Here is a 25997-nt window from a genome sequence, read left to right as displayed (position 1 = left end):
CTTTGACAGTCTTGGTCAGTGGTCATTGTATCTCAGAGCAGAGTGATCCTGCAATTTGGTGAAACGTGTGCTAAAGCAACAGGAAATGCTGAGTTTCTGTGACACCAGCAGGTTTGTTTCATTCCGAAGTTGTGCTTCTGGCAGGAGGTCTCTCCAAGTAGCATCAGAGTGCAGAGTGGGGCAGAAGAACAGCTCAGGAGAGAAAGAGCTGCAAATTGGAAAATATGTGTGTTTTCTTGGTTTTCTTCTTTCCAAGTTAGCAACAATTCTGAATTTTTTACTATTTTTTTTTTTTTTAAACAGGTGGCTTCTATCTACAAAGACCCAAGCATTGGAAATTTAATTAATATTGTTATTGTGAAATTGGTTGTGATACATAATGAGCAGGTAATGGAAGTGGTTTTGTTCTGACACTGGCATTTGTAGCAAGCCTTGGGATGCGTAATTAAAAGACCTGCTTTGTGTGTTGCTTATCAGGATGGTCCTGCAATATCTTACAATGCTCAGACAACATTAAAAAACTTCTGCCAGTGGCAGCAATCCCAGAACCACCCTGAAGGAAGTCACCTTCGACATGATACAGCTGTGCTTGTTACCAGGTAAGGTGAATATTCTCATGGAAACTGTAGCCCGTCGCGTGCCCAAGGCTGTGAGCGTGTGATATTTCCAGCTGTGGGAAAAGCTGGGGTTTTGATGTGGGTGTAATGCAATGGTGGGAGCAGTGTCATGGTAGGCAGCACAGGGCTAGTGTGTCCACCATAGTGGCAGATGACTTTGAGAGGGTTTGGGGCTGCCCAAGGTCTGCTTAAGGGTTCAACAGAAGATGAAAAACTAACAATGGTAGGGAGCTGGTTCAGAGTCTTGATTGGATGATGTGGCAAACCAGCATGAGAAGGTCCAGTGGAGGACCAAGAATTGCTTTTGGATGTTGTTATTGCTGTGCTTGTACCTTAACTCACAGATGCATTGAAAATTAATGTGTCAGGTCTGTTCTTTCAGACAGGATATTTGTAGAGCGCACGACAAATGTGATACTCTGGGTAAGGACAACTTTTCTTTGTCTTCTAATCATTTTTTTAGTAGTGACAATGCTTGTTGTCTGTGTTGAACCATGGGCAACATTTCTTCTTCTCTTGTAAACCTCTTTGTTCTCTCCTAGGTCTGGCAGAGCTGGGCACAGTCTGTGACCCATACAGGAGCTGTTCCATTAGTGAAGATAACGGACTAAGCACTGCTTTCACAATAGCACATGAACTTGGCCATGTGTATGTTTTATGTAAATACATTTACATTGAAATAGCCCAAGCTTTATGCTAGCTAGGACTTGCCAGCCAGACTAGGACGTGGTGCCTGCTGAGCCTAATTATTTGAGATGAGAGAAATATACTTGAGTAGAGGAGGCACCACTAAGGAAGATTAGATTATGATGTGACTCTGGGAGGCAGTGGGGTGCTCCAGAGCCCATTGGAGAGTAGTAAAAACAGCAGACCTGTATTTTGGGAGGATGAGTGACTGAGTATCCAGCACCTAAGCAGGGGAGAAGAATTCCTTATTACTGCATCTTCTCATATCTACGTGCAAATGTCAGCAGGAGCTTCCCCAGCAATCATGATGTCTCAGAGGAGCCACTGGGACCAGGCAGGTTTTGGGCTGGGAGGAGCTGGGTGCCTCAGGAAGGACCAGGGTGAGGGGCATGAGCACATCTCACCTGGTCTTTGGGGCTGAAGTCTCCTCTGAGAACAGGTGCTGAGCCTGCCACAGCTCATCCCACCACTGTGCATGGTGCTGCTGAAGGCAGCACAGCAGCTGTGTGCAAACACAGGAATTTCCCCAGGGTGTCTGGCAGGTGACTGTGATGTACACCTGCCCAACTGCCAGACCATTTCATGAAGGCAAATCTCGTGCTGTTGGACATCCCCAGAAGAGGTGCTGTCATTCAAGATGCACCTCCTCCAATGGAAAATTCTTTTAACTGATTCTGACTCTTTTCAAGAGTGGTAATGAGAAAAATCATCTTAGGTCACATAGTCCTTTACCCACCAGCTACAACTCTTGGGCAGCTGGTTCAGTCCCAAACCACCTCATGCCTGGTTTCCAGCACAGCTCTGTAGGTGTGGAACAGATGAGTACCTAGGAACAGATCTCTCCTTGTTTCCAACTGCCTTTTTCTGCTCCAATTGCTGGCTGAGACAGTCTCTTTTTAACCCCAGTAGTGTCTGTTTAAACAAGCTTTCCCAACAGCATGTCCCCAAAGGTTTGGCCTTCCCCACACCTAACCTGTAGCTAATTCCTTCACTGATGCTGCCCCAGAGCTGCTGGAGGGGTTAGAGGCTCTCCCGAGCAGGAAATGCCTCTTTGCTCTTTTACAGGGAGCAGAGCATAAAGGTGGTTCATTGGAGGTAATCTTAATGGGATATAAACTCCCCAGCCTTCGGAGGCAGGATCACACCGGGTCATTTCCCCTTCTCCACTTCAAACAGCAAAGGCCTTTAAGCCCTTCTGTCCCCGTTAGCGTGTTTGCCGCATTCTTCAGCGTGTCATGTGCTGCAGCCTTCCCCTGGGTTTCTGCTGAGATTGATGCTTGATGGCATTTTGTAAACCTACCACAGAAAGCTTGGAAGCCAAGTCTGTCCCCAGCGCTGCCCTATTTAGGCAACAGCAGGAAGGATCAGCCTGGCCCGAGGCATTCAACAACATTAGAAGACGTTTGGCACCTGACGTAGGGTGCTACCCAATCTACACGAGGGACTTCGGGCACCCGTGGGCTCAAGTTATGAATTTCCTTGAGAAACTTGGCTCTTTGGCTCCATTCCAGTGAACCTGCCATTTTCCCAAAGGTGGGGCTGGGCTCCAGCCTGCCTGCAGGATCGCAACCATCGGCTGAAAAGGAAACTGTGGCTGAAATTTCATTTTACTCCAGGTTCCCTGCAGGATTTGTCTGGCTAAATATGTGCAGTGAGGGTGTGCAGAGCTTCCTGGGGTGCTGTGTAGCTTTTTGCAGACAAGAGCAAGGAACTCATGCTTGCTGACACTTATGAATATGTGCATATTAATACTTTTATTCTGTAATATCTGTCAGGAGCATATCTAGGAAAAATTCTTGGGTTTTTTTACATTTAGTTCACACTGTTACTTTTGCTATACTAAATCCTTGACACTTAACTGACTGTTTTTTGTTGCTGTGTTTCTCTTAGTTTTAACATGCCACACGATGACAATCATAAATGCAAAGAAGATGGAGGCAAAAATCAACAGCATGTCATGGCACCAACACTGAACTTCTACACCAATCCCTGGATGTGGTCAAAATGCAGTAGGAAATACATCACTGAATTTCTGGAGTAAGGCCTTGCATATGCATGTGTTAGGCTGTTTTCACATGTGCATGCATGCCATGGGGTTCATCAGGTAACCTGAAATCCTAGCATGCAGCATTTGGAGGAAATCAGAGGGATTTGTGCACACATGCATCCTTTACACAGACCAGGAATGCAGCCCTGGCATCCGGTCCCTGCCAGTTCAGCCTCGTGATAAGCTGGCAAGGACCAGCCTCTCTATGGGGAAGAATAAGTCTTCCCCCATGGATATTGCTTTTAAGGAATGTGTGTTCTTCTCCTCAAACCTGAAGAGTGAGTTTTCCAAGCCCTGTGGTGCAGATACGGAGCTGTGTTTTAGGAAGCAGATTGAATCTGCCTTTCTGCTCCACAGGTCAAGATAAAGAGGAATGCAGCCCTGGCATCCCCTCCCTGCCAGTTCAGCCTCGTGATAAGCTGGCAAGGACCAGCCTCTCTATGGGGAAGAATAAGTCTTCCCCCATGGATATTGCTTTTAAGGAATGTGTGTTCTTCTCCTCAAACCTGAAGAGTGAGTTTTCCAAGCCCTGTGGTGCAGATACGGAGCTGTGTTTTAGGAAGCAGATTGAATCTGCCTTTCTGCTCCACAGGTCAAGATAAAGCCTTGGCACTAGTCCATGGTGGGGAAAACACTTCCAGGAGCCCAAGGATCAGTTTGATGCCCTGTAATCACCTGTTTTGCTGTGATGCCTTCCCACATCTTGTGTTGGAGGAGCAGAACGAGACCCACAGTGGTGTCCTGGCAAATCCAGGAGCTTGGTCTCTTGGGTGGTGCATCTGCTAATCAATTCTTTCCTTTCTAAATATGTACCAGTGCTTGCTCAGGAACTAAATGCAAGTTGTGCATGCTCAGAAGTGTTTTTGTCAGGGTAGCTGACAGTCGTTAACCCAGGGATGGTGGTGATTTTTAAAGCAAGATCCTGTGCTTGGGTCTGCAGTAGGTGCTGTAGTGCTTGTTTAATGTGGCAGATGTGGGGCACAGCTGCCTTAAGGCTGGCTGAGATAAACACCAAAGGCTCATCACCTCCTGCTTAACCCCACGTTTCTGTTTTGTGTTACAGCACTGGTTATGGTGAGTGTTTGCTTGATGAACCTTCATCAAGAACTTACACGTTGCCTCAGCAGCTCCCGGGGCTGATTTATGATGTCAACAAACAATGTGAGTTAATTTTTGGACCAGGATCTCAAGTGTGCCCGTATATGGTAAGTGCAATTCCACACCTGGGTTTTCCTGGTGTTGCCAGAGCAAAATAAGGCCTCCTGGGGTTGGATGAACGGGAGGCTCACGAGCTGTCAAATTATTGTCAGGCTTGTGAGTTAATGATAAATCCTAGGGGGATGATTTCATAGAGGAGCATCTGTCTGGTGAGACACGTGGTTAATATTTCTTTCATGTTTTTTATCTCCTCAATAACTTAAGCAGATGCAGTGTCGGCGGCTTTGGTGTATCAACATCGATGGTGCCCACAAGGGATGTCGTACCCAACACACACCTTGGGCTGATGGGACAGAATGTGAGCCTGGGAAGGTCTGTAATACCCAGTGGTTCATGCCTCGTGGTTATGTTTCCCAGGGCTCAGGCTGACCTTCTTAGTCCAAATCATCCATCCCCAGTCCCATGGGGCAGAGCTGCTGACCACAAGGGTGGAAGCCCACAGCAGCTCTGGGCATTTCAAGCTTGGTATGCACGGGTTAACTCTACCCCAGATAATGTGATTAAAGTAGATTTCTTGGCATAACATTGCTTAAAGCAGGTATTCCTTCTGGAGTGCTTATCTTTTTAAATTACTGCCCCTGAGTGAACTCTTGAGCAAAACTTTTGCAAAGCTCCCCTAGGCTTTTATTAGAAACTTCCTATGTGATGTGAGCAATTAGTAATTTTGTGTAACGTGAACTTTGCCAACTGGCTTCTCATCTTGACAACTTTAGACTAAAATACAGAACTGGTTGACATTTTCTTTATGGAACAGTTTTGGCAGTAATTCATAGAAACTTCCCATTTCCATGTGCAATATTAGTTTCCAGCTAGTATTGTGGTTTCTAGAATAAGTATTTAGTTTTTAGTCGTCCAGATCTAGAGAAAAATAACAGAGAGGATTTTTCTTTTATTGACATACTGAAGCTTTGGAAGAAAAGTGCTAACTAATTTTCATCATTTTTGTGTCTGAACAAAAATATTTTCCATCTGGGTCTAGTAAAAAGAACAAGTGAGGTGTTTCTCTACAATCTGTAGCTTTAAAAATTGCTTTTCTGGCTATTAGTGATCAATAGTTACAGTTTTCATGAGAAAGAGTCAATCCTTTCTTTCATAGTCTTTCAAATATGTTCAAATAAAAATATATCAATGCTGTTTTAGATATAATTTTCCATACAGGCTATGGATTTCCTTGGTAATTAATCTTCTGTTGCATGTATCTGCAAAGTTAGTTGTTCAATGACACTTGACTGATTTCCTCCAAGACAGTGGGTGTGATTTGCCTCCCTTTCTTAGGGAAAAATGCCATCAACACATTTGTTTTTATTGTTGAGAATGCAGTAGAGGTCTAGTTGGAAATCCTATTCCTGTGCTACTCCTTGGAGTCAGTGGTGCACCAGCAGTTAGTGTTTTTATGTAAAGTCCCCCCCTTTTTGAGACTTGGGATAAAGTTTAGGCATATGAGGAGTCTGTGTGTCTTCAGCCTCTTGGTTGGTGAGCTTGGGTCTGCTCACCACTGGAGGCTCAGAAATCACTCTACTTTTGAAATTCCAAAACTCTGGACTGCAATTTTGTTCCAACAAACCTGCTGTTACCCTTGGATATGACCAGAGTTTTGTGCAAACAACTGCAATTGAGCAGCTTTAGCACCTCCTTAGAGTTGCCCTGCATCAGCCAAGAGCCCAGCTCCAGCTGCATGGCTCTTACTAGAGACTGTGTAAGCAAAAACATTGCAGTCCACAAATTTAGACAATTTGACAAGTTTAGACAAATTAGACAAGTGTGACCTGAGCTTCTCAGCTGAGAGCAGATGGGCTCTTAAGAAAAGCTAATGCAGACTGCTGGTGTTCAGGCATTAGAATGTATTCTCCCAGAAAGGCTTTATGGAGTAGTTCTTGTATTGTGTGTTGGTCTAATTTAAGTTTAAGGTTTGGATCATCATAAACTTTATCCTCCTCAGTGTTTATTTGGACTTAAAAAGTGCTGAGGTGCAAGTCTGGAGTGCTTTTCATTGGAATAAATCACTATTTTGGTACTCTGCTGTGGCCAGGAGCTCAATCAGACTGGTGCTTGCTGACTAATGCCTCAAGTCTGCATGTTTCAAGCCTGTGATATATGGGTTGGCAGATGGAGAAAATACCATGCTGGTTTTTTCAGAGATATCTTTGGAAATGAGGGAGCCTGAATAGCTAAGAAAAAATATAGGGATGTAGATTTAACCAGGCTCTAAATTTATTTTTAAATCAAGGACACTAAACCAACAAAGGACTATTAGCTTATGCATATTTTGCATGTGAGGACACTGAATTTGATCTTGCTAAAATAAACCCAGCCCAAGATTTGGCCTTTGCTGGGTGAGCACCAGTCGTGATGTTTTACAGTGTTTCACAGCAGCAGTGCATTGTCAGGTGGAAATAAATCACTGCAAGAAAGTAAAGGGGGTCATAAACTTGGGCCTCTGTCTCTTGTGGTTTTCAGGGTTGTTTAAAGAATGGTAAGACAAGAGGAGACAAACAGCGATCATTTCTGTCTCCTGCCGTATGGCAGCAGGTAGCACGTATGTTATGCATGCATGAAGCTTCACAGCACTTGTCTGCCCCCTGCTAATCTATTCAGCCAAAGTCAGCCCAAGGATGGGAGCTGGATTTGGTGAATTAACTGGGACTTCAGTGGGAAGATAAAGGAAAGGAAAGTCTGTTGTAGTGTCTCCCGTCCCTGTCATTGCTCTCCTGGGTGACTGTGAGCCTAACTTATTTTGAGCCTAACTTATTTTGAGCCTGCTCCAGACAAAAACTCTTTTATTCTCTTCACTCTCTGATCTGTAAGCTCATAGGAAAGAGAACCCTGGCAGGCTTTTTGGCTCTGATGTTGTAATTCAACTTAGAAATTATTTTTAAAATATAAAAGGCACGAAGGTTGCATAGCCAGACTATTCACAGCGCCGTTCCAAGCAACACCATTGCGTTTCCATAGGATAATCTGGGTGTTTATTTAAAACAGCTGCTGCTCTTTCTTCCTCCCCCCTGCCACCCTTTGATTTACCATCAACTCCAACCCCCTGATTTTTAATAAAATCAAGGGATGTAGGTGATTTCCTAGTTAATTCTCAACCATCGGATGGGAGACGTATAGGTCATGTCACGGTCTGTTAGCTGTGTACATTCACTAGTTAGCTATTCAGTCATCTTCCCTGGGTCAGTGGTGCCAAGCATGACTGTGGTTATATATTTAGCTGTGAGCATCAACAGTGCTGAGAGAAGTTCTCTACCAGGACAACACTCTGCTGGATTGGTGTCTTGTGTTTTTGTATGTTGCTGATAGCTGTCAGGACCTCTTGGTACAGGACTGGCTCAGGAGTCCCCATCCGGCAGTTTTTCTGCCCTCTAAATGCCAGGAGGAGTTGTGCATCATAAGGCTTTGTCCTGCAGCTAAAAAGCAGGCATTTCAGCTTCTTTTATTCCTGTCTTTTACTGTAGCAGGTATTTTTCATCCAGTTTCTGTCTGGGGTATCAAATAGTCAGATGAAAGTAAATCCAGGGCACGCTGTAGCTACAGACCATGCTCACCTCTGAGCAAACATCACTTTAGTCCCAAGCTACAAGTTGTTCAGCTGTCCTGCAAACCTTGCCCATAGGCAAACACACCCAAGATCAGCTTTTTTCATCAGCAGACCAATGTGACAAGCTGGCCTTCATGGGCAAAGGGTGCTAAATGTGTCGTAGAGCCAGGGTCCTACATGCTGGATGCACAACTCTCCTGATAGCTTGGTTTTGTTCTGATTTCCTGGGTAACTCTCTCTAAGGTGCTTCATAAGGGTGTCTAGAAAAGGGGGGGAATGAGCTCATGGTGTGTCTTGATAAAACCTTGTCCCACTGTTAGTGGAAGGACTGGAAAAACATAACACATCAGTAAACCAAACCCTTTTGCCATAAAGATTGTCAGGTGTTTGTTTCCCCTGCCCGAACAGCATCTGGTGCCAACAAATATTGCAGGGGAATATTTTAATGATGCTCTACCTGTTTTCTTCTTTAGGTCTGTAACCTATTCTAATTTGTGAGCAATCAGCAATGTTTGGGCTTGCTGTAATTGGAAAGATTTAGGTATTTGCCAGCATAATGAGCACGTCTCTGGGTTTAAACCTGCTTTAGCAAGCACCATTTGATGAGAGGGAAACCCCACTCTCATGGGTCTTAGGGGTGCTTTTCTGTCTGATCTGGTGCAATCAGAAGGTGATTCTTCCCTGGATCTCCTCTCTCCAGCAGTCTGTGTAGTCAAACTAGCAGACATACCCCAAAGGGACACCATTTATATGATAAAAATGGAGGATGGGGGCTTGCCAAGATAATTTAAACCAGTTTTCCAAACAAAAGAAAACAAGAGTTATTGCTGGAAAACTAAAATGTAGGCCAGGCCTTGGCAAATCCCATGTTATGTCTGAGTGAAAAAAAAACCAACAACCAGCAGCTTTGGTTCGAGGAATTAATTTTTCTGTTTTATTTGCCCTTTGGTTTTGGAAGTTTCCTTTCCCTCTTCTGTTCTGAGGCTTTGTACAGCTGTGGTGAGGTTTGAATTCTTCTCCCTTGTGTTCTCCCTACTGTCTGTCTCCTCCCCTGACACCAGGCAGTTCCTGCTGCTCTCCAGGAAATCAGATAAGCAGCTTTTTGAAAAGCCAGTGTTGCTGTGCTGTTTGGCACCAGTAAACAGGGAATATTTGCTGGTTGCTGTTGTCCTCAGTCTTCCCATAAACCACTCCCACGGACTCTACATCTTGCCTTCTCTTCTCCGCTTTGGGGGTGAAGGGAGGGAAAAAAATATGGGGGTGACAGACAAATAAAGTTGAATTTTATTTGATTGCCAAATCTTTGCTGCATTTTGTGAGCGGTTGAGAACCAGTAAGCGTTGAGTCTCAGCATCCAGCCTGGCCGTGTGGAAAAGCAAGGCAAACCCACCTTTCCCATCTCTCTCCGTGCACAGCACTGCCGGTTTGGGATGTGTGTGCCCAAGGAGCGGGAGGCACCGGTGACAGATGGAGCCTGGGGGACCTGGAGCCCTTTTGGGAGCTGCTCGAGGACCTGCGGCGGTGGCATCAAGACGGCGCTACGGGAGTGCAACCGGCCTGAGTGAGTGTGGAGGGGCAGCCCCGGGGGGTGGGGGAAAGAGGCTGGGTTGCCTAAACGGACTGAAATGTACCAGTACCCCCAGGTACCAGTCCAGGTTGGGGGCTGACCTGCTGGAGAGCAGTGTAGGAGAAAGGGACCTGGGGGTCCTGGTGGACAGGAGGATGCCCATGAGCCAGCAATGTGCCCTTGTGGCCAAGAAGGCCAATGGATCCTGGGGTGGGTTAGAAAGGGGATGGTTGGTAGGTCAAGGGAGGTTCTCCTCCCCCTCTGTTCTGCCTTGGTGGGGCCACATCTGGAATATTGTGTCCAGTTCTGGGCCCCTCAGTTCCAGAAGGACAGGGAACTGCTTGAAAGAGTCCAGGGCAGAGCCACAGAGATGCTGAGGGGAGTGGAACATCTCCCTTATGAGGAAAGGCTGAGGGAGCTGGGTCTCTTGAGCTTGGAGGAGACTGAGGGGTGACCTCATCAATGGTCGCAAATATGTAAAGGGTGAGTGTCAGGAGGCCAGAGCCAGGCTTTGCTCAGTGATGTCCAGTGATAGGACAAGGGGCAGTGGGTGCAAACTGGAGCACAGGAGGTTCCGTGTGAATCTTAGGAAGAACTTCTTTGCTGTGAGAGTGACAGAGCCCTGGGCCAGGCTGCCCAGAGAGGCTGTGGAGTCTCCTTCTCTGGAGACATTCCAACCCCCCTGGACACGTTCCTGTGTGATGTGCTCTGGGTGCCCCTGTTCTGGCAGGGGTATTGGGCTGGAGGATCTTTCCAGGTCCGTTCCAACCCCTGGGATTCTGTGATTCTGATTCTGAAATTCCCCCCCCCCATTGGCCTGTCTCCAGCCCTTTGTATGTTTTGCCTGTTGTGGATGAGGCAGCAGAGGAGCCCAGGAGGAGCTGGTTGCAGGTTTGGTTTGTGGGTCAAAGTGCGTTAGAAAGGGATCAATGCAATGGAAGAAGGAAAAAGCTAATGCCTAATGTTGGTTTCTTGCCTCCAGTTTTCCTGGGGAAGGCACAGCTGGGTGTGTGAATTGGTTCCACTGCCAAAGGTGTTTTTCCTCCTCCAAAACTGTGGATCAGAAAGGAGGCAGTAAGGAAGGAGCCATGTTTCTATCCATTTTTTACCATGTTACCCAGCTTTGGCTGCTTTTGCAGCTGTTCCTGCAGGCCAGTTCTTTCATACAGTTTTCAGACATTTTACTGCTTTGGCTGGTTTTGCAGCTTCTGGCAGCTTTTGCAGTGGATCCTTTACACAGTTACATGGCAGCTGGTACAGACCAGCCAAAGCTCAGCAGAAATCTGTGCCCCATTAAAAAGTGGCATTCCAAAATGTTGGAATGCAAAATTCTGCACCCGCTGACATGGCAGGGAACTTTGCTGTGGGCTTCAAGGAGATGAGAGAGATGGAGAGGGTCCAGAGAAGGGCCACAAAAATGATCAAAGGCCTGGAGCACCTCTGCTATGGAGACTGGATGAGACAGTTGAGGCTGGAGAAGAGAAGGCTCTAGGGAGGCCTTCCAGTACATGGAGGGGCCATAGGAAAGCTGGGGGAGGGCTTTTCACCAGAGGGGGCATTGACAGGATAAGGGGCAATGGTTTTAAGCTGAAAGAGGGGAGATTTAGGTTAGACATCAGAAAGAAGTTCTTCACCCAGAGGGCAGTGAGGCACTGGAATAGGTTGCCCAGGGAGGTTGTTGCTGCCCCATCCCTGGAGGTGTTCAAGGCCAGGTTGGATGAGGCTTGTGCAGCCTGGTCTGGTGGGAGGTGTCCCTGCTCATAACAAGGTTGGAACCTGATGATCTTTAAGGTCCCTTCCAACCTGAACCATTCTGTGATTCTATGAACGCGTGGCCAGCAAAGTATTAGTAAAAGGTTGAGCAACTGGTATGAAAACATGTTTACATGAATTGTGAACTGTGCTGGTTTGTGGTTAACTGCCTTCTTTCTGCCCAGGAGTGGGCAGCATGCTTTCCAGGCTCTCATTTGGGACTGAGACAAGGAGAGAGGGGTCTGCAGAGCTGGTTGGACTAAGGGATGTGAAAAGGCTTGAGCAGGCTTGTTCCACTTTCTTGTTATTGGTGTTGACAGCTTATTGCCTAGGAAATTGTCTGCAGTGATGTGGCAGTGACAGTTTCATCAGTGATAACGGGAGAAGGGAGAGCTTGTACCTGCAGCACCAGTGGTGAAGTGACAGCAGGGGCTGGCTCAGCACAGCTGGGCGAGTGTTGAAAGAGAAGGGGAAGGTTGAGGCTGAGGAAATCAGACACCAGCACGTTAATTAAAATGATGCAGAGAAACACAAAGTGCAAAGGAGTTCTCGTCTTGCTGTGCTGAGTCAGCACATGCCATATGGCCTTACAGTAGCCATGGAGACACAAAACTAAAATATGTTTCCACATGCAAAAATAGCTCTGCTGCTGAGCCTTTGGATTCTGCCAGTGACAAGTATTCCCATCTTCTGGAGAGGTATCTGTTCAGCCCTGATTGCTTCTTGTGATAGAAAATCTCCTTTATCCTAAAGGATAGCCAAAGGATTTGAAATTCCTTTTCTCTTACAGCTTGTGTTTTGTGTCTTGGTGTTTCGTGAGGTGTTTTGCTTTGGCCTGGGTTTTGCAAAATATAGCAGCCAAGCACCCAAATACACTAGGCACTGAGCTGCCTGTGAAGTCCCCTGTGCTTATCATTAATAGTGGTTCTTTTCCAGGCCCCTTTTTTGTGGGCTGTGTAGCTGGCACTGACCTCTTCTCCAACCCCTCATGCTGTCTCTATGGGGATCTTCTGACCTGGCACCATCCACAGAGCGTTACACCAACTCTGTTGCTTGTGCTCCCCATTTCACATCATGGCAGGCTCTCTCACCATCTGCATCCCCGTTATTGTGGAGCTGCTGAGATGATGCAAGTGGATGAGACACTGCTGAGTACTCTTCTGCCTCTCCCAGTTTTCAAATTACTTTGAAAATATACAGAATAGGTCTAGTCTCTGTTTCTTCTCTGTTGTAGAAGGCGGCAAAGCCATTCCAGATACCTTCAGTAACACCTGAAATAGTTCTCATTATGACTTTGAATATAAAAGATGGTTTAGCTTATTTAAGATTTTTTTAATTATTTTTTTGTGTGTGCATGAAGAACTGGGCTGGTATCTTGCATGCCAGTAAAATATTGTGGCACTGCAAATGAACCCCTCCCTGCCCTGGTACAGAAAATAAGGCTGCAGCTCCTGCTTCTGCTGGCAATGTGCTCTGACACCTACATGGATGAGTATCTTGCAGGGCTGCAGGAAGCTGTAAGCCTCTGAAATGGCAGCAAGACTGTGTTTTGACATACACCGAAGGAATGTATTAGCCAGATCCTTCCCACCAAGATTGCCCACTTGGGAATTCCAGGCTGGCTGGTACAGACAAAGCCCATTGCTGCAGCACGTCACGTAGAGGGTCTGCAGTGCAAGCCCTGGTTTTCAAAGCAAGACAGAGCTGCAGAATGATGGGGAACAGGCATATTTCATAAGATGTCAATGCCAGGAGCCCTGTGCTCAGGAATGGCTTTCTGGATGGGGGAATGTTATCTCTGGGTGCGAGTCAGATCACCTCTGAGTTTTCAGTCTGCCGCAAAAGTATCCACCTGATCCTGATGCTGTCTGAGCTGACATGTAAACACATCCATAGGTAACTGGGCTGGTCACTGGCAGCACAGGTACCAATTCCCAGTCTCAGGGCTTCCCAGGATTCTGCAGAGAAGATTTCAGCCTGCTCTGTGTGTGCTGGAGCTTCCCAGATAGCTCTGCAGTCACTGCATGAGCACAGGCACATGGACAGGTGTGCAGGTGAACACACATCCCCCACACCTGGTCTTCAGGGTCCTTCTGCTGCGGCAGCCCAAGGAAAGCTCCCTTCTCCCCCAAAAAATAAAAAAAAGCCAACTCTTGGAGAAGAGCCTGGATGTGGTACTCCTGGGCTGCTGGGAGCTGTGTCCAGGGAAAACCTTCAGGGTTAGTGATGGCAGCTGGCATTGTACATTTGAGACCTGCCAGGGTGGGAGTGAGGAAAAGACCCCACTGTTCTCCAGGCATCTCTGCTGTGTCCTGAGGGTGTCTGACATGCTGGGAGGAACACAGCAAAGCCAGGGTGTGCGTGGGAGCTCGTGAGGGGAATTAGGCTGGGTTGAAAGCAGGTTCACACTGGCCATTAGTTCACATAAAGGATCCAGAGAGAAGGAGAATGGAGAGAGACTGAGGAGGTTTCTCTGCATGCACTGCATCCCTTCTGCCTGTGTGCTACATCATTGATGGTTATCCATAAAAATAGGAGGTAGTGCCAAGTATCCCATATTCCTTTGTGACACTGAAAATCAATGTTATATCAGACAGACTTACTTTTCAGGGTTAGCTCTTTCTGTTTACTCAGACTCTCTGAAAAGCAGTTTGGGTTCAAAAACACCCTAAAACTGTCAGGGTGGTTTGGGACCATTTTGAAATGTCAGAAGTGAGAGTGTGATTCAGGCCTGGACGCTGGCTGCGGGGGGATTTACTGCCACAGTTACAAAGATGACAGTTTGCAACATGATGGCAAGTTTTAGCATCCTCCAGTTGGCAGTGTGTCCATGTGTTCAATGTTATCTCCATCTCACTGGTCATGTCTAGAGAAAAGGAAACTGCACAGTAGCTTGGGATCTTCGGATGTCGTTAGACCTACCCTTAAAGCAAATCCTGTGTGTTCTCCTTAACTAACTTAATATTAAAAGTCTCATTTTTATTACATTGATTTAAATTGGAAGCCATGTGGTTGACATAAAAAAAAACTGTAATTGCAATTTTTAAAATTTATTTATTTAAAAAAAAAAAAAAGCCCTATCAGAGGTTTGCATAATTTAGAGCTTTTATCAAACTGCAATAGTCCTCTTGTGTAGATGCTTTCAAAGTGAAGATGGTGAATCCTGTTAACTTCCCCTGAATGACCCAGGCTCACCAGTGTCTGGAGTGTGCTACTGCCACAGCTGGGAAGTTTCCCCATGTGCTGTGTTGTGAGATGGTCGAGGGGTCCCTTTGTAGCTGGAGGTAGATAATATGCCTGCTTGGGAATAGTCTGTGGGACGGGCTCCAGTGGTGGGAAGTCCCTGGAAATCATTGTGGTGCCTGCAAGGGATGAAAAGTCCATTCTGGAGTGGTCCCAAGTGTGCTCAGTTAAATTAAACCAAATTACTTGTCATGCCAAGGTGGAGAATAAACTAAATTGGTAGAAACCAGGGTTAGACTGGTTTTGCTCCACTATGAATTGGTGGGAAATCAGTCTGTAAACTGAAATCTGCATCGGGTGCTGTGTGGTTGCTTGGGCTTTTTAGCACTGCTGCTTGCTTAGGCTGCAATCAGATGATGCACCAGGATGATGAACATTTAAAGCAGTGCACATCTCAACCAGAAGAGGATGCTGGCAGGAAAAATCCCATGCGGTGGTGCTCTGCATCTCACCCACAGCTGCTGCCAGTGGCAGCTCCTCCTGCCAGACCCCTGAACATCTGTAGTGTGGTGCTGATGGGGCAGTGAGAAGCCTCCCTGTCCTTTCCTGCTTTGCAGGTAATCTTTTAGGAAGTGCAAGCTGCTCTATGCCATCATCCCCATATTTATTTCACAGGAGCTTTCCTACTTGAGTCAGAAATAGTTTTCAAACATTAAGAGTGAAGAATTGCTAGTTGTGGGGGAACAAGCACTGCTGGGCTTTGTAGTTGGTGGATGTGCCTGTACTTCAAGAGGTGCTAAGTTGTGTTCAGCTGCAGGAGCTGCTTGACTCGCTGTGTAAAGACCCTCCTACATGTGTAGGGGGTTTCTGTCTCTGCATCTGGAGATGCTGGGTCCTTGCAGGATGGAGAGCTGACAGTGGGCATCTCCATGCTAAGGGCAGAGGTAGTTCCCGTTTATCACTCATTGATTTACATTTTCGAGGGTCTCCGAGTGTGCAAGCTGGTTTCCCTCCCAAGGAGTTTCAATGGGAAGATGTGTTTGGCCAGCTTCCCTGAGGCACCAATGGGCAGCTGGTCTGAGGCAGAGCTGATCCTGAAGAAAAGCCCAGAAAGGCAGGAGCTGTAAGTGCCAGGACTTCAGTGCCTGGCAAGTCACTTTTCTGATCTGTGCTTCTTGCTTGTGCAGATGCTTGTTCTGTTCAGAAGTTGGCTAGAAGATGTAGATTTAGTGACTACTTTGGAGCAGAGGCTGGAGTTGGGCACAAACATCACCTTGAGCTTCAGGAGCCACACTCTGCCTCTGTACACGTGCCCCAACACAGCTGTCAGAGCACGGCAGCTCTGGCTGCTCAGGGTGCTCTTGCCCTCCACTGACTCCTCTGAGACAGTCTGTTAAAGGGAGAGGCTGGGACCAACCTCAGCTGGTGAAGGCTTTCCCATGCTGAGGGCTTAGATGAATGTTATCTTCATTGCACGTCCTAGTTGGTTTAATTTTTCCCTTTTAGATAATCACAGTTTTGCCCAAGTTGACCCTGCCAGCAATTCATCCAGATTGCATCTCTGTAGCATCAAAGAAAACCAAAGCTGCCTGGGTGGTACTGCAGTTATTATTATGCATATTATTGGTGGTAGCTTGGAGAAGCCTCCACCATGCCCACCCAATTTCATTTGAAGCTTCAGGAGAGAGCAGCAGAGACTGTGAGGGTTTTTTTTTAACATTTAAAGCACTCTGAATCCTTTTCTATTTTATTATTACAATTTATTATATACATAGAGGGCTGCACATCAACGGGCAGATGGAATCTTAGCAGAGTTCCTAGAAGAACTGTCTGTTGAGCAGACAGTGAATAGACTAGCTTGTATCCCAGGGGTACTTTCCTCTCAGCATTGCCATAGCTGAAAATGAGTCCTCACCAGAAAAGTGCCTTCTGCTGGGCTCCTCTGATGCCATCCACGTGCAGCTCCCACATGGCTGCTGACAGTAGTTGGGGTGGGAGAGGCTTTCTCAGTCCCTGACATGAGTTGTTACCTGGCAAAGGCTCTGTCTGCATGCAAGTACAGAAATAGAGTTATGACTGCAGCCCAGAATCTGGGAGTTTGAGAAATTCAACATGAGAATTTCTCTTAGACTTATTATCCACTGGCTTTTATGTGACTTGAATGATACCACTCTCCCCAGTTTTATACCAGAGTCATCATCTTATAAAACAGGGGTAAGGTATTGGTTGTCTTTGGTGCTGTCTGGAGTATGTGGTGATAAAGTTGTTTAAAAGTCTCCTTGCCACCATTTAGGGCTAGAAGACGTGAAGGACTAAGGGCTGCCTGGCCTTTCAGCCTCTGCAGGGAAGCCCCTTCTCCTTTCTGCTGTGATTTGTAGTTATGTGCAACCCAGAAGATCAAATGGAAACTCTTAAGCCGCTAAATCCATAGAATTGATGGTGGATGGTCCCATATGGGAACCCTTAGTGTCAAACTATATCCCATCAGGGAGGAAGATGTTGCTTTTCCTCTCCAGCTTCCCACTACCACTGCATTCATTGGAGAGGAAATATTCCCTTTTTCCTCTCTTTTTAGCATCACGTATGTGGTCATTTTTATTAGACACCTGCATAATCTTTCCTGCTGTCAGCACGGGATGTTAGTTAAAGACAGAGCTGTGTTTTAAATCCTGACTGTGCTGAACGGGTTCCAGAGCTGCATTTGGATCCTGTCTCTGCAGGCCTAAGAACGGGGGGAAATACTGCGTGGGGCGTCGCATGAAGTTTAAATCCTGCAACACCGAGCCGTGCTCGAAGCTGAAGAAGGACTTCCGGGATGAGCAGTGTGCCGACTTCGACGGGAAGCACTTCAACATCAACGGGCTGCCCACCAACGTGCGCTGGGTTCCCAAGTACAGCGGCAGTAAGTGGCGGCGGGGAGGAGTGGGATAGGGGAGATGCCAGTCCTGCCCCCTGCGTCGTCACCCTGGGGACGACGGTGTTTGGATAACAGTGCTTCTGGTTTCCCCCCCTCCCGTCCCCAGTCCTGATGAAGGACCGGTGCAAGCTGTTCTGCCGCGTGGCGGGAAACACGGCCTATTACCAGCTGCGGGACCGCGTCATCGACGGGACGCCCTGCGGCCCCGACACCAATGACATCTGCGTGCAGGGCCTTTGCCGGGTAATTGCTTCCCCTTCTCTTCGGCGAGGGTGCTTTTGCAGTTTCAGCGTGGCAGGGTGGCACTTCTGCACCACCGGGTTGTTGGCGTGTTCTCGTTGCTCAGGGGCTGCCTGTGGCAACCTGTGGATGTGCAGAACAGCCCTGCGGGGAGGATGTCTGTACATCTAAGTTACCGAGGGCCATGGAGGCCCAAGACTAAATCCAAATGATGCTTCCTCCTGTGCTCTGCTCTGGTTTTTCCCAGTCAGACTCCCAGGGCACTTTACATTTCCATTCACAATTATTTTTCACACTCTCCTCTGTGGGAACAACATTGCAACAGGTTTTTGTCTAGCGAAGGCATCGCCCGGTGCAAATGGCACTTGTGCTTCTAGCTTTATAAAAAAGCCTTTTGTTTGAAAATAGTGTGGGATGGCCACACTGTACATCAGCAGAAAAATGTGGGGAAGCAAAACAATTTGTCTCATGGCAGCCTTCTGCATACAGAGCTTTTGTGTGCCTTAATTGGGGGGTTTGTAAATGCTGCTCTGGTCTGTATTTGCTCAATCTAGTTTTCTCAATTTCCCCCTTACAGCAAGCTGGATGTGATCATGTGCTGAATTCAAAAGCAAGAAGAGATAAATGTGGTGTTTGTGGTGGGGATAATTCTTCATGCAAAACTGTTGCGGGCACATTTAACACGGTCCATTATGGTAAGAATCTGTTGCTAAAAACTTTATAGAGAAAAATGTGAGTCTATAAAAGCCGTTACCACACTTAATCCGCACAAACACTGATATAAAACAGAAAATCCTTCTAGCTACTGCATCTTCCATTTTATAACTATTTATGCTATCCCTAAATGAAAAGTATTGGCTTGTGTAATGTGAGGTAATTTTGCTCATTTCCCTTCCTCCTGTTAAAAAGCAAAAGAAATGTCAGTGTAATAGCCTTGAATTTCTGTTAAATCTTTTCTAGGCTATAACATTGTGGTCCGCATCCCAGCTGGTGCTACGAATATTGATGTGCGTCAGCACAGCTACTCAGGGAAACCAGAGGATGACAACTACCTGGGTGAGTTGCAGTCCTTGTTTTACTCCAGAACTCTGCTTCAGTGCCTGGTTGTGGTGATACATCTACTGACTGCTCTCTGGGGAGGAGGAAGAATTTATTGAAGGGACATGTTTTGTTTGCTAGAACTTAGCTCACGTATCTACCAAACATTCAGTCTTCTCTCACCTCCTTTTGTTCATGCTGCAAAGTTTGGGAAGCTGACAGATTACAGTATCTCCTGAGAGTGTCTCTGGGGCTGGGAGGGACTGTTGAGCCTGGGCTGTAGGTGGAAGCTGAGGCACAAAGCTGGGAACCAAACAGGCTTCTCAGTTCTCCTGGAGTCCTTGCACTGCAACTTAATACATCTCTGCTGTCACTGTGCCTTGGCTGGAGAGTAAATTTGCCATACTCTGAAAGATGTGTGTACAAACAAATCTAAACAGAATTTATTTTCTGTTCCTCTGACAATAATGATTCTGGTTTCACTTAGACTGAGCCCTTCTTGTCCCTGCCCAACAGTGATATGTAGCTGTAATGAAATACCCTGCGCCAAAGTTGTTTATTTGATTTAAACCTATCAATACCTTGGCCTTTGGCTGCTGGATATTCATAGTCACAGTTTTCTCCAGTCTGTGGGTATGTCTCTAGAGCCAGATGAAAATGCTCGTGGTGCTGTGTTAGACCAGCCTGCTGCAGGCACATATGCTTTTATCATGGCCATGTGTTTATTTTTAACCATGTTGACCAGTAACTCACCTCATACTGAGCTCTGCTGGGGTTCAGTTGTGGAGGTAACACAACCACATATTATGACTGTTGTTACACCTGCCAGTGGAAGGCTGGTTTTGTCCTGTAGCCCTGTTTGTGTCCCTTGGGGTCTGTTCAGGCTGCTGATGGAGCAGGAAGTCAGGCTATAGCCCTGTGTGGTCCCAGGGAGACTGTGCTCTCTGGCTCTGTTCCCTCATCTGCATGCCCTGTGCTTGGCACTGCCTGGGGTCCCTTATTTACATCCCTGAGCAGGGCACTTCATCTCATAGAATCCCCAACCTGTTGAGTGTTTTTTGCAAAATATGGGGCTTAGCCCAAGTGCTCACTGTAATTGGGAATGTTAAAAATGGGACTAGGCTGGTGGTTCCGAAGCCCATTGAAGGTAAAGGAACTCGCTTCAGAACAAGTAGAGGCAACTATTGTGCACCAAAGGGAAATAGTACTGACAGCTTTGGCAGTCGCTCTGAGATGCCATCCATGTAGCTGGACCCTTCATTCAGGCAAAAAGCTGAGAGAGTCTTCCCTGTCCTCATTCCCAGCCTGGGGTCATGCAAGGCTGGCTGTCCCTGCGTGCACGCGGCCGCCCGCTTCCAGCCTCCTCGCATCCTTTCCGCACATTGCAGCAGTGAAGCAGGTTGGTGCACCATGAATGCACCTCAATACCAAGAAAACCTGGCTGAGGTGTGATAGGTTTCCATCCTAGGGGAGGGAGATGCATTTCATTATTCATCTTTTCTAGACAAACAATCCTCCTTGTGTTGTACGTATTTCAAATGGCTCACCCCAGAAGGAGCCCCAAAGAACTTCTCATCTCTTCTTGGAGGGCCTTTAATCTTCTTGGGAAGCAATGAAGTAAAGTCTTCTTTAATGTTGCTTTAATATTGCTGGGAAATTATCTCTTCACATTAGGCCTGACTAGAAGCAAATGAGAAGTGTGCATGTGTCCGCTTATTTTGCAGCTCACTGAGTGTGAAATCTTGGGCCCTCAGTACCATGAACCTTGCAGTTGCTTAACAATTTAGGAGGAATTTGATGTTGTCATCAAGTTCAAGACATGTACCTACTGTTGTAGGAGATACAGTAAACGGGAAGGAATCTTTTAATGAGTTTTACTACTGCCTAATGACATTAAAGCCTCTGAAGTGTGGAATTTGATCGAGTATAGCGTCTGCTTTGTGAGTTTTTCTCCATCTATGTCTGTTTGCTACCAAGCACTGTTTTGCTTCATTATCTCTCCTCGTTTGGTGTAAAAACCTTCCCTTTGGTGTTTTGGTGTTAAGTTTAGATTTTTCAGTACAGAGGCTTTGTAGTAATGTAGCTATGATGGGTGAAATGGTGGGGAAACTAACTTAGGAAATTAGCTACATAATCGCATTAGTGTGAAGTTGTGCAGCAGACTGCTGTTTTCAGGAAACCATTCCTTTTATAAAGCATTTAGGCTTTAAGCCTCCAGTGCTTTCACATACCTTAAGATTTGGAATAATAAAAAGTACAGGGGGGAGGAGGGGAGAGGGGGAGATACTGACCAAACTCCCTGTAATTATCTACTAGAAAATGATGTTTGGGCAATTAGGCTACATGCATTTACCCTAAGAACACACCTGGAAACAACAGGGAAGCCACTCTTACCTGCATGGGTAACAAGAAGATTTGGGGAGGGTGATTTCTGTGGTATCTGAGGGGATACAGAGTGTGTGCTGCATGGAGCAACCAGTATGGCAGTGCCTTTTGGGCACCTCTCTGCCTGGGCTATGGGTGAACTATTTAGCAACAGCTTCAGGCATTCAGCCTTCATTTTAATGAGGCTCTCCAGTGGAAAAAAGGAGAAGGCACAATGTCTGTAAGAGCTCTGCTGCTCTCTTTACATCCTTTCTGTTTGAGAGTGCCAGTGGGCTCTTCCTCCCACCCCAATGAAGCGGAGCCCTGAGAGCACATGACCCACGTTATTATGTACGTATGAGTTAATTCTGCGTCTTTAGTTCTTGTTTTTTGCACCTATGCAGCCTTATCTAACAGTCATGGAGACTTTATATTAAATGGAGACTTTGTCGTCAGTATGTTTAAAAGGGAAATCAAAGTTGGGAATGCTGTGATCGAATACAGCGGATCGGATAATACTGTTGAAAGGATTAATTCTACAGATCGGATTGAGCAAGAAATAACGCTTCAGGTGAAGTACACGTTGTGTGTGGCAAAGTCTGCCCAGCATTATTGGACTGAAAGCAGTGGGCAACGACGTCTGTTGGTTCACTCTGCTTCATCTTTTTTTCCCCCCTCAGGTTTTATCAGTGGGCAATTTGTACAACCCCGATGTGCGTTACACTTTTAATATCCCCATTGAGGACAAACCGCAGCAGTTTTACTGGAACGCGTACGGCCCGTGGCAGCCCTGCAGCAAGCTCTGCCAAGGTGGGTGCTTGGGAGGGCTTTAAAGAAGACATGGTTTTGTCCTGGATTCATTGCAAGATTCTTTTCGAGAGGTATATAGTGATTTGATCGCTGCCCTGTGTGATTCACAGCATCTCTGGCTTGTTTTCCTGCCTAGGGGAGCGCAGAAGGAAACCCGTGTGTACGAGAGAGTCGGATCAGCTCACGGTGTCAGACCAGCGATGCGATCGAATTCCCCAGCCTGACCCCATCACTGAGCCTTGTGGCACAGAATGTGAATTAAGGTGCACTCTGCTCAGCCATGTGTATACATTACATCATATATGTATTGTTCATTCCCCTTTCCTTTCACTTCTCACCGTAATTCCTTTTCTCACCAGCCTGTATTAGATTTTAAAAAATAAAAGGATTAGCCATTACTAACCATTAAAAAAAATTCACCTAATGTTGAAAAACCCCCCTGTGCCTGAAATTCACATCTGCCTGGATCAGAAAGGTTCAGCACCATCCTACTAACAGCCTACAAAGAGGGAAGAACATATGCTAAAGGTAAAAGTGTAACAACTAGAGCTTGGATTTATCGCCACGTGCTTGAACTGAAGAATGGGCTTAAGTGTAGAGCAGGTTTTGGGACTGTCCCCAGACCAACTCCTGGTGAGCTGGAATGGATGGAGCACGGCCTAAGTCATTACAACCCATTTTCCTCTAAAAAAAAAACCAAGCTGTTTTCCTTTCTGGAGCTTAAATATGGTGGCATTAAACGGCTGCTGGTGAAGCAATTCAGATGGTTGTGTTTCCCAGGGGATTGGGGCTGGAGGCCGGGTTGTCTCGGTAACAGCTGTTGCCATTGCAACAGGTTGGAAACTTGAGCTGGGCAAATGCAGGAGTTTGAAAAGCACTCAGGGATGTGAGGGCTCACACCATTCAGGAGCTATTGACTCCAAATCCCCTTGATCTTATTCTTCTCCTAGCTGTGATGAAGTTTGCTCTCTCGGCTTAGGAGTGGGGCTTGCAACAAGCCAGGCCGTCTCCAGAACCCACTGCAGACATCACTGCCATCTTCTCCGAGAGTCACCCCAGCTCCTGCTTTTACCCCAGAGTCTCTGACATCTCCCTAGGTCAGGCCTTGCATCCAGCATCTCTTGCCAGAGCTGATATAAAGCAGGGGTATCCTTAGGTGGGGGGGTCCTTGAGGGCATGTTATGTTCAGAGTCCCACAGCTCCTTCTGCCTCTTCTGATCCTTTCCAAGGCAGGTGCCTTCACATGAAATCGTGGGGTTTTGCTGCATGAGAGCTGACATTTGCTTTCCCTGGCTCAGGTGGCACATTGCAAGGAAGAGTGAGTGCACAGCCCAGTGTGGGCTGGGCTACCGCACCCTGGAGATCTTCTGCTCCAAGTACAGCAGGACGGAGGGGAAGACGGAGAAGGTCGACGACCGCTTCTGCAGCAGCCAGCCCAAGCCGAGCACCAGGGAGAAGTGCACTGGGGACTGCAACGTGGGCGGGTGGAGGTACTCGGCCTGGACTGAGGTATGGGGTGCTCAGCAGCACAACAGACACTGTCTCCTCCTTGCACGGGGCTGTCAGGCTGTTCAGGCTGCATACAGCGCATAGAAGTTGGCCACAGTGATCCTGCTTCTGTTGCTTTTTCTGGAGGACACTGTAGAACAAATCAGCCTGGTAGTTCTTATTTTCTGATGTGATTAATTTATACTTTTAAGCATAGAATCAGAATTGGTTTGGTTGGAAGAGACCCTTAAGATTATTAAGTCCGACTGTTAACCCAGCACTGCCAAGTCCACAACTAAACCATGTCCCTCAGCACCACATCTAAACAGCTTTTAAATACCTCCACAGATGGTGACTCAAACATTTCCCTGAATAGTCTGTTTCAGTGCCTGACAACCCCTTCAGTGAAGAAATTGTTCCTAATATCCAATCTAAACCTTTCTTGGTGCAACTTGAGGCCATTTTATCTTGTAGTGTTGCTTGTTACTTGCAAGAAGAGACCCACCCCACTTGGTTACAGCCTCCTTTCAGGGAGGTGTAGGGAGTGAGGTGGTCTTTCCTTATTATACTAAACCTTGCTGGCACTCTTCTACCATCACAGACAGTCCTGCTGGCAGGAAAAAGGAGGACATGTTACCTTCAGTGGAGGACTTCTGAAAATTGTTACCTTTACACTTTTTTAGCAATGTATTTTTCCATAGCCAAAAATATCCCTGAATGCAAACCTAGAACTGGCTGGAATAATAAGCCTGGGACTTCCCAAGCAAGGCAAACCAAAGAGGGGCAGGCTGGTTAGAGAGAATTAATATCTCTTAAAATGAGAATAAGGAACAGCAATTTGAGAAAACTGAAAGGCAACACTTATAAAAGTAATAATGGGGTTATAACCCAAAATGAATTTGTGAAGCTCATTGCCTCCAGATTTTACTAAGCCTAACAGGATAGGATTTTATTAAAGGAATATATAAACTAACAGCCTGTTACTTAAAGTACAAATTGTTCTTCTAGAGGTCTTCTGCAGTCTCTTCACAGTTCGGACTGCACGGGAGTAAAAGGAAATAAATGGGCTCTCAGCCTGTAGTGGCAGAAAGTATTGACTCCACGTCTATCCTTCCCAGTGCTCCAAGAGCTGCGGAGGGGGCACACGGCGGCGACGAGCCATGTGTGTGAACACCTACAATGATGTCCTGGACGACAGCAAGTGCAGTCAGCAGGAGAAGCTGACAGTGCAACGATGCAGTGACTTCTTGTGCCCCCAGTGGAAAACTGGCGACTGGTCTGAGGTAGGTCCTGGTCACTGGGGTACGTGCTCACCCTGCTGGTCCTCCATCCCAAGGGGCTAGTGCCTGCAGGGAGATAGCCCTATCCTTGTTTTGTTTGTGCCTTGGGGTGTGGGAGCACCCTGCCTCCTGCAGAAGAGCCTCTTGCCTGTGCACAAGGAGGTTTGAGACAGGAGCAAAGTCACTGGTCTTATCACTGGCCACATGGCTGTTTCCCTCCCTGCAAAGCTACAGGGGGTTAATTCCTCTCCAGTCCTGCAGTAATTCCTCCGCAGTTTTTCCAGTGTTCTTCTACAGCTTTGGAAGAAAAATACCTTCTGCCCTCATTTTCCCTTGAGATTGTCCTCACAAGCCCTGACAGCTCTGGCTGTCACTGGAGGGCAGGATTTCACCCTACTCGCAGCTTGTTTAGCCCTCTCCCTGTCGCTTATTACTGTTACCTGTTCTAGTGCTGCTGGTGTCCTTTGCAATTCCACAAAACCATGTCTTGATAAGCATTTCCCTGCAGCAGGACTGGGGATGTCAGAGAACAGTCTTCAAAGATTGCTTGACTCCTTCATGGCCAAATAGCTCTCGTTTCTGTGGACCATGTTCTTTGAGCAAATATTGAAAGCAATTAGGTAGGAAGAGGGATCGTTCTCTGCAAAATATCTGTCTTCTGGATTGAGCTTCTGGCAGCCCAAGTCATGCCAGGGCTCATGCAGATGCTCTTGCAGCCCATGGGAGCTGAGACCCTCGTTGCACGCTCTCAGAGCTGAGCAAGTTTTTTGCAAGCCTTTGGCACCTCATTGCACACAACTAAAGCCCCATCGAGCAGTACTGTGGCTTTGCCTTGTATCTCACAGCTGCTGGAAGTGAAAAGCCTTCGTGATCTCCGTTTGTCCCTGCAAAAGGGTCCCAGCCTGGCTGCAATCTCCATGCTCCAGCCTCTGCTCTGCACCAGTTCCCAACAGCAGTCCCATCTTGTTGGAAGACCCTCACGTGTTTCCCAACACACGTGGTCATTAGCTAAACAGCCGCCTCTCAGCACCAGTTTTTAAGCAGTGGTTTGCAGTTTGAAGTGGGTCTCCAGGTTTGTTTTCCAGCTCTGGGGCTGGCAGCATATCCTGGCACTGCCTGAGCCTGTGCTTTCCTCCTGACAGTGCCTGGTCACCTGCGGGAAGGGGCACAAGCACCGCCAGACCTGGTGCCAGTTTGGAGAAGATCGGTTAAACGACAGGTTCTGTGATCCTGAAACGAAGCCGGAGTCGG

General features: G+C 46.9%; 1 protein-coding gene across 1 annotated transcript in view; it reads left to right on the top strand.

The window, feature by feature from the left end:
• The window catches only part of ADAMTS9 (ADAM metallopeptidase with thrombospondin type 1 motif, 9), a 110260-nt gene that overhangs the window by 43666 nt on the left and 40597 nt on the right, over window positions 1-25997 (top strand). Inside the window, exons 4-21 of the mRNA XM_009997039.1 lie at window positions 304-387; window positions 478-599; window positions 1000-1040; window positions 1160-1265; window positions 3195-3341; window positions 4415-4556; window positions 4777-4881; window positions 9523-9668; window positions 17330-17511; window positions 17633-17769; window positions 18344-18461; window positions 18727-18822; window positions 21573-21739; window positions 21849-21978; window positions 22115-22241; window positions 23277-23487; window positions 24585-24749; window positions 25889-25992. Of these exons, the coding sequence (XP_009995341.1) occupies window positions 304-387; window positions 478-599; window positions 1000-1040; window positions 1160-1265; window positions 3195-3341; window positions 4415-4556; window positions 4777-4881; window positions 9523-9668; window positions 17330-17511; window positions 17633-17769; window positions 18344-18461; window positions 18727-18822; window positions 21573-21739; window positions 21849-21978; window positions 22115-22241; window positions 23277-23487; window positions 24585-24749; window positions 25889-25992 (2330 nt within the window). The remainder of the gene's footprint in view (window positions 1-303; window positions 388-477; window positions 600-999; window positions 1041-1159; window positions 1266-3194; window positions 3342-4414; window positions 4557-4776; window positions 4882-9522; window positions 9669-17329; window positions 17512-17632; window positions 17770-18343; window positions 18462-18726; window positions 18823-21572; window positions 21740-21848; window positions 21979-22114; window positions 22242-23276; window positions 23488-24584; window positions 24750-25888; window positions 25993-25997) is intronic.

This window comes from Chaetura pelagica, unplaced genomic scaffold (assembly GCF_000747805.2).
Source record: "Chaetura pelagica isolate M959 unplaced genomic scaffold, ChaPel_1.0 scaffold364, whole genome shotgun sequence".
NCBI lineage: Eukaryota > Metazoa > Chordata > Aves > Apodiformes > Apodidae > Chaetura > Chaetura pelagica.
Note: the sequence above shows the minus strand (reverse complement) of the source record. Positions and strands in the feature narration are given on the sequence as shown.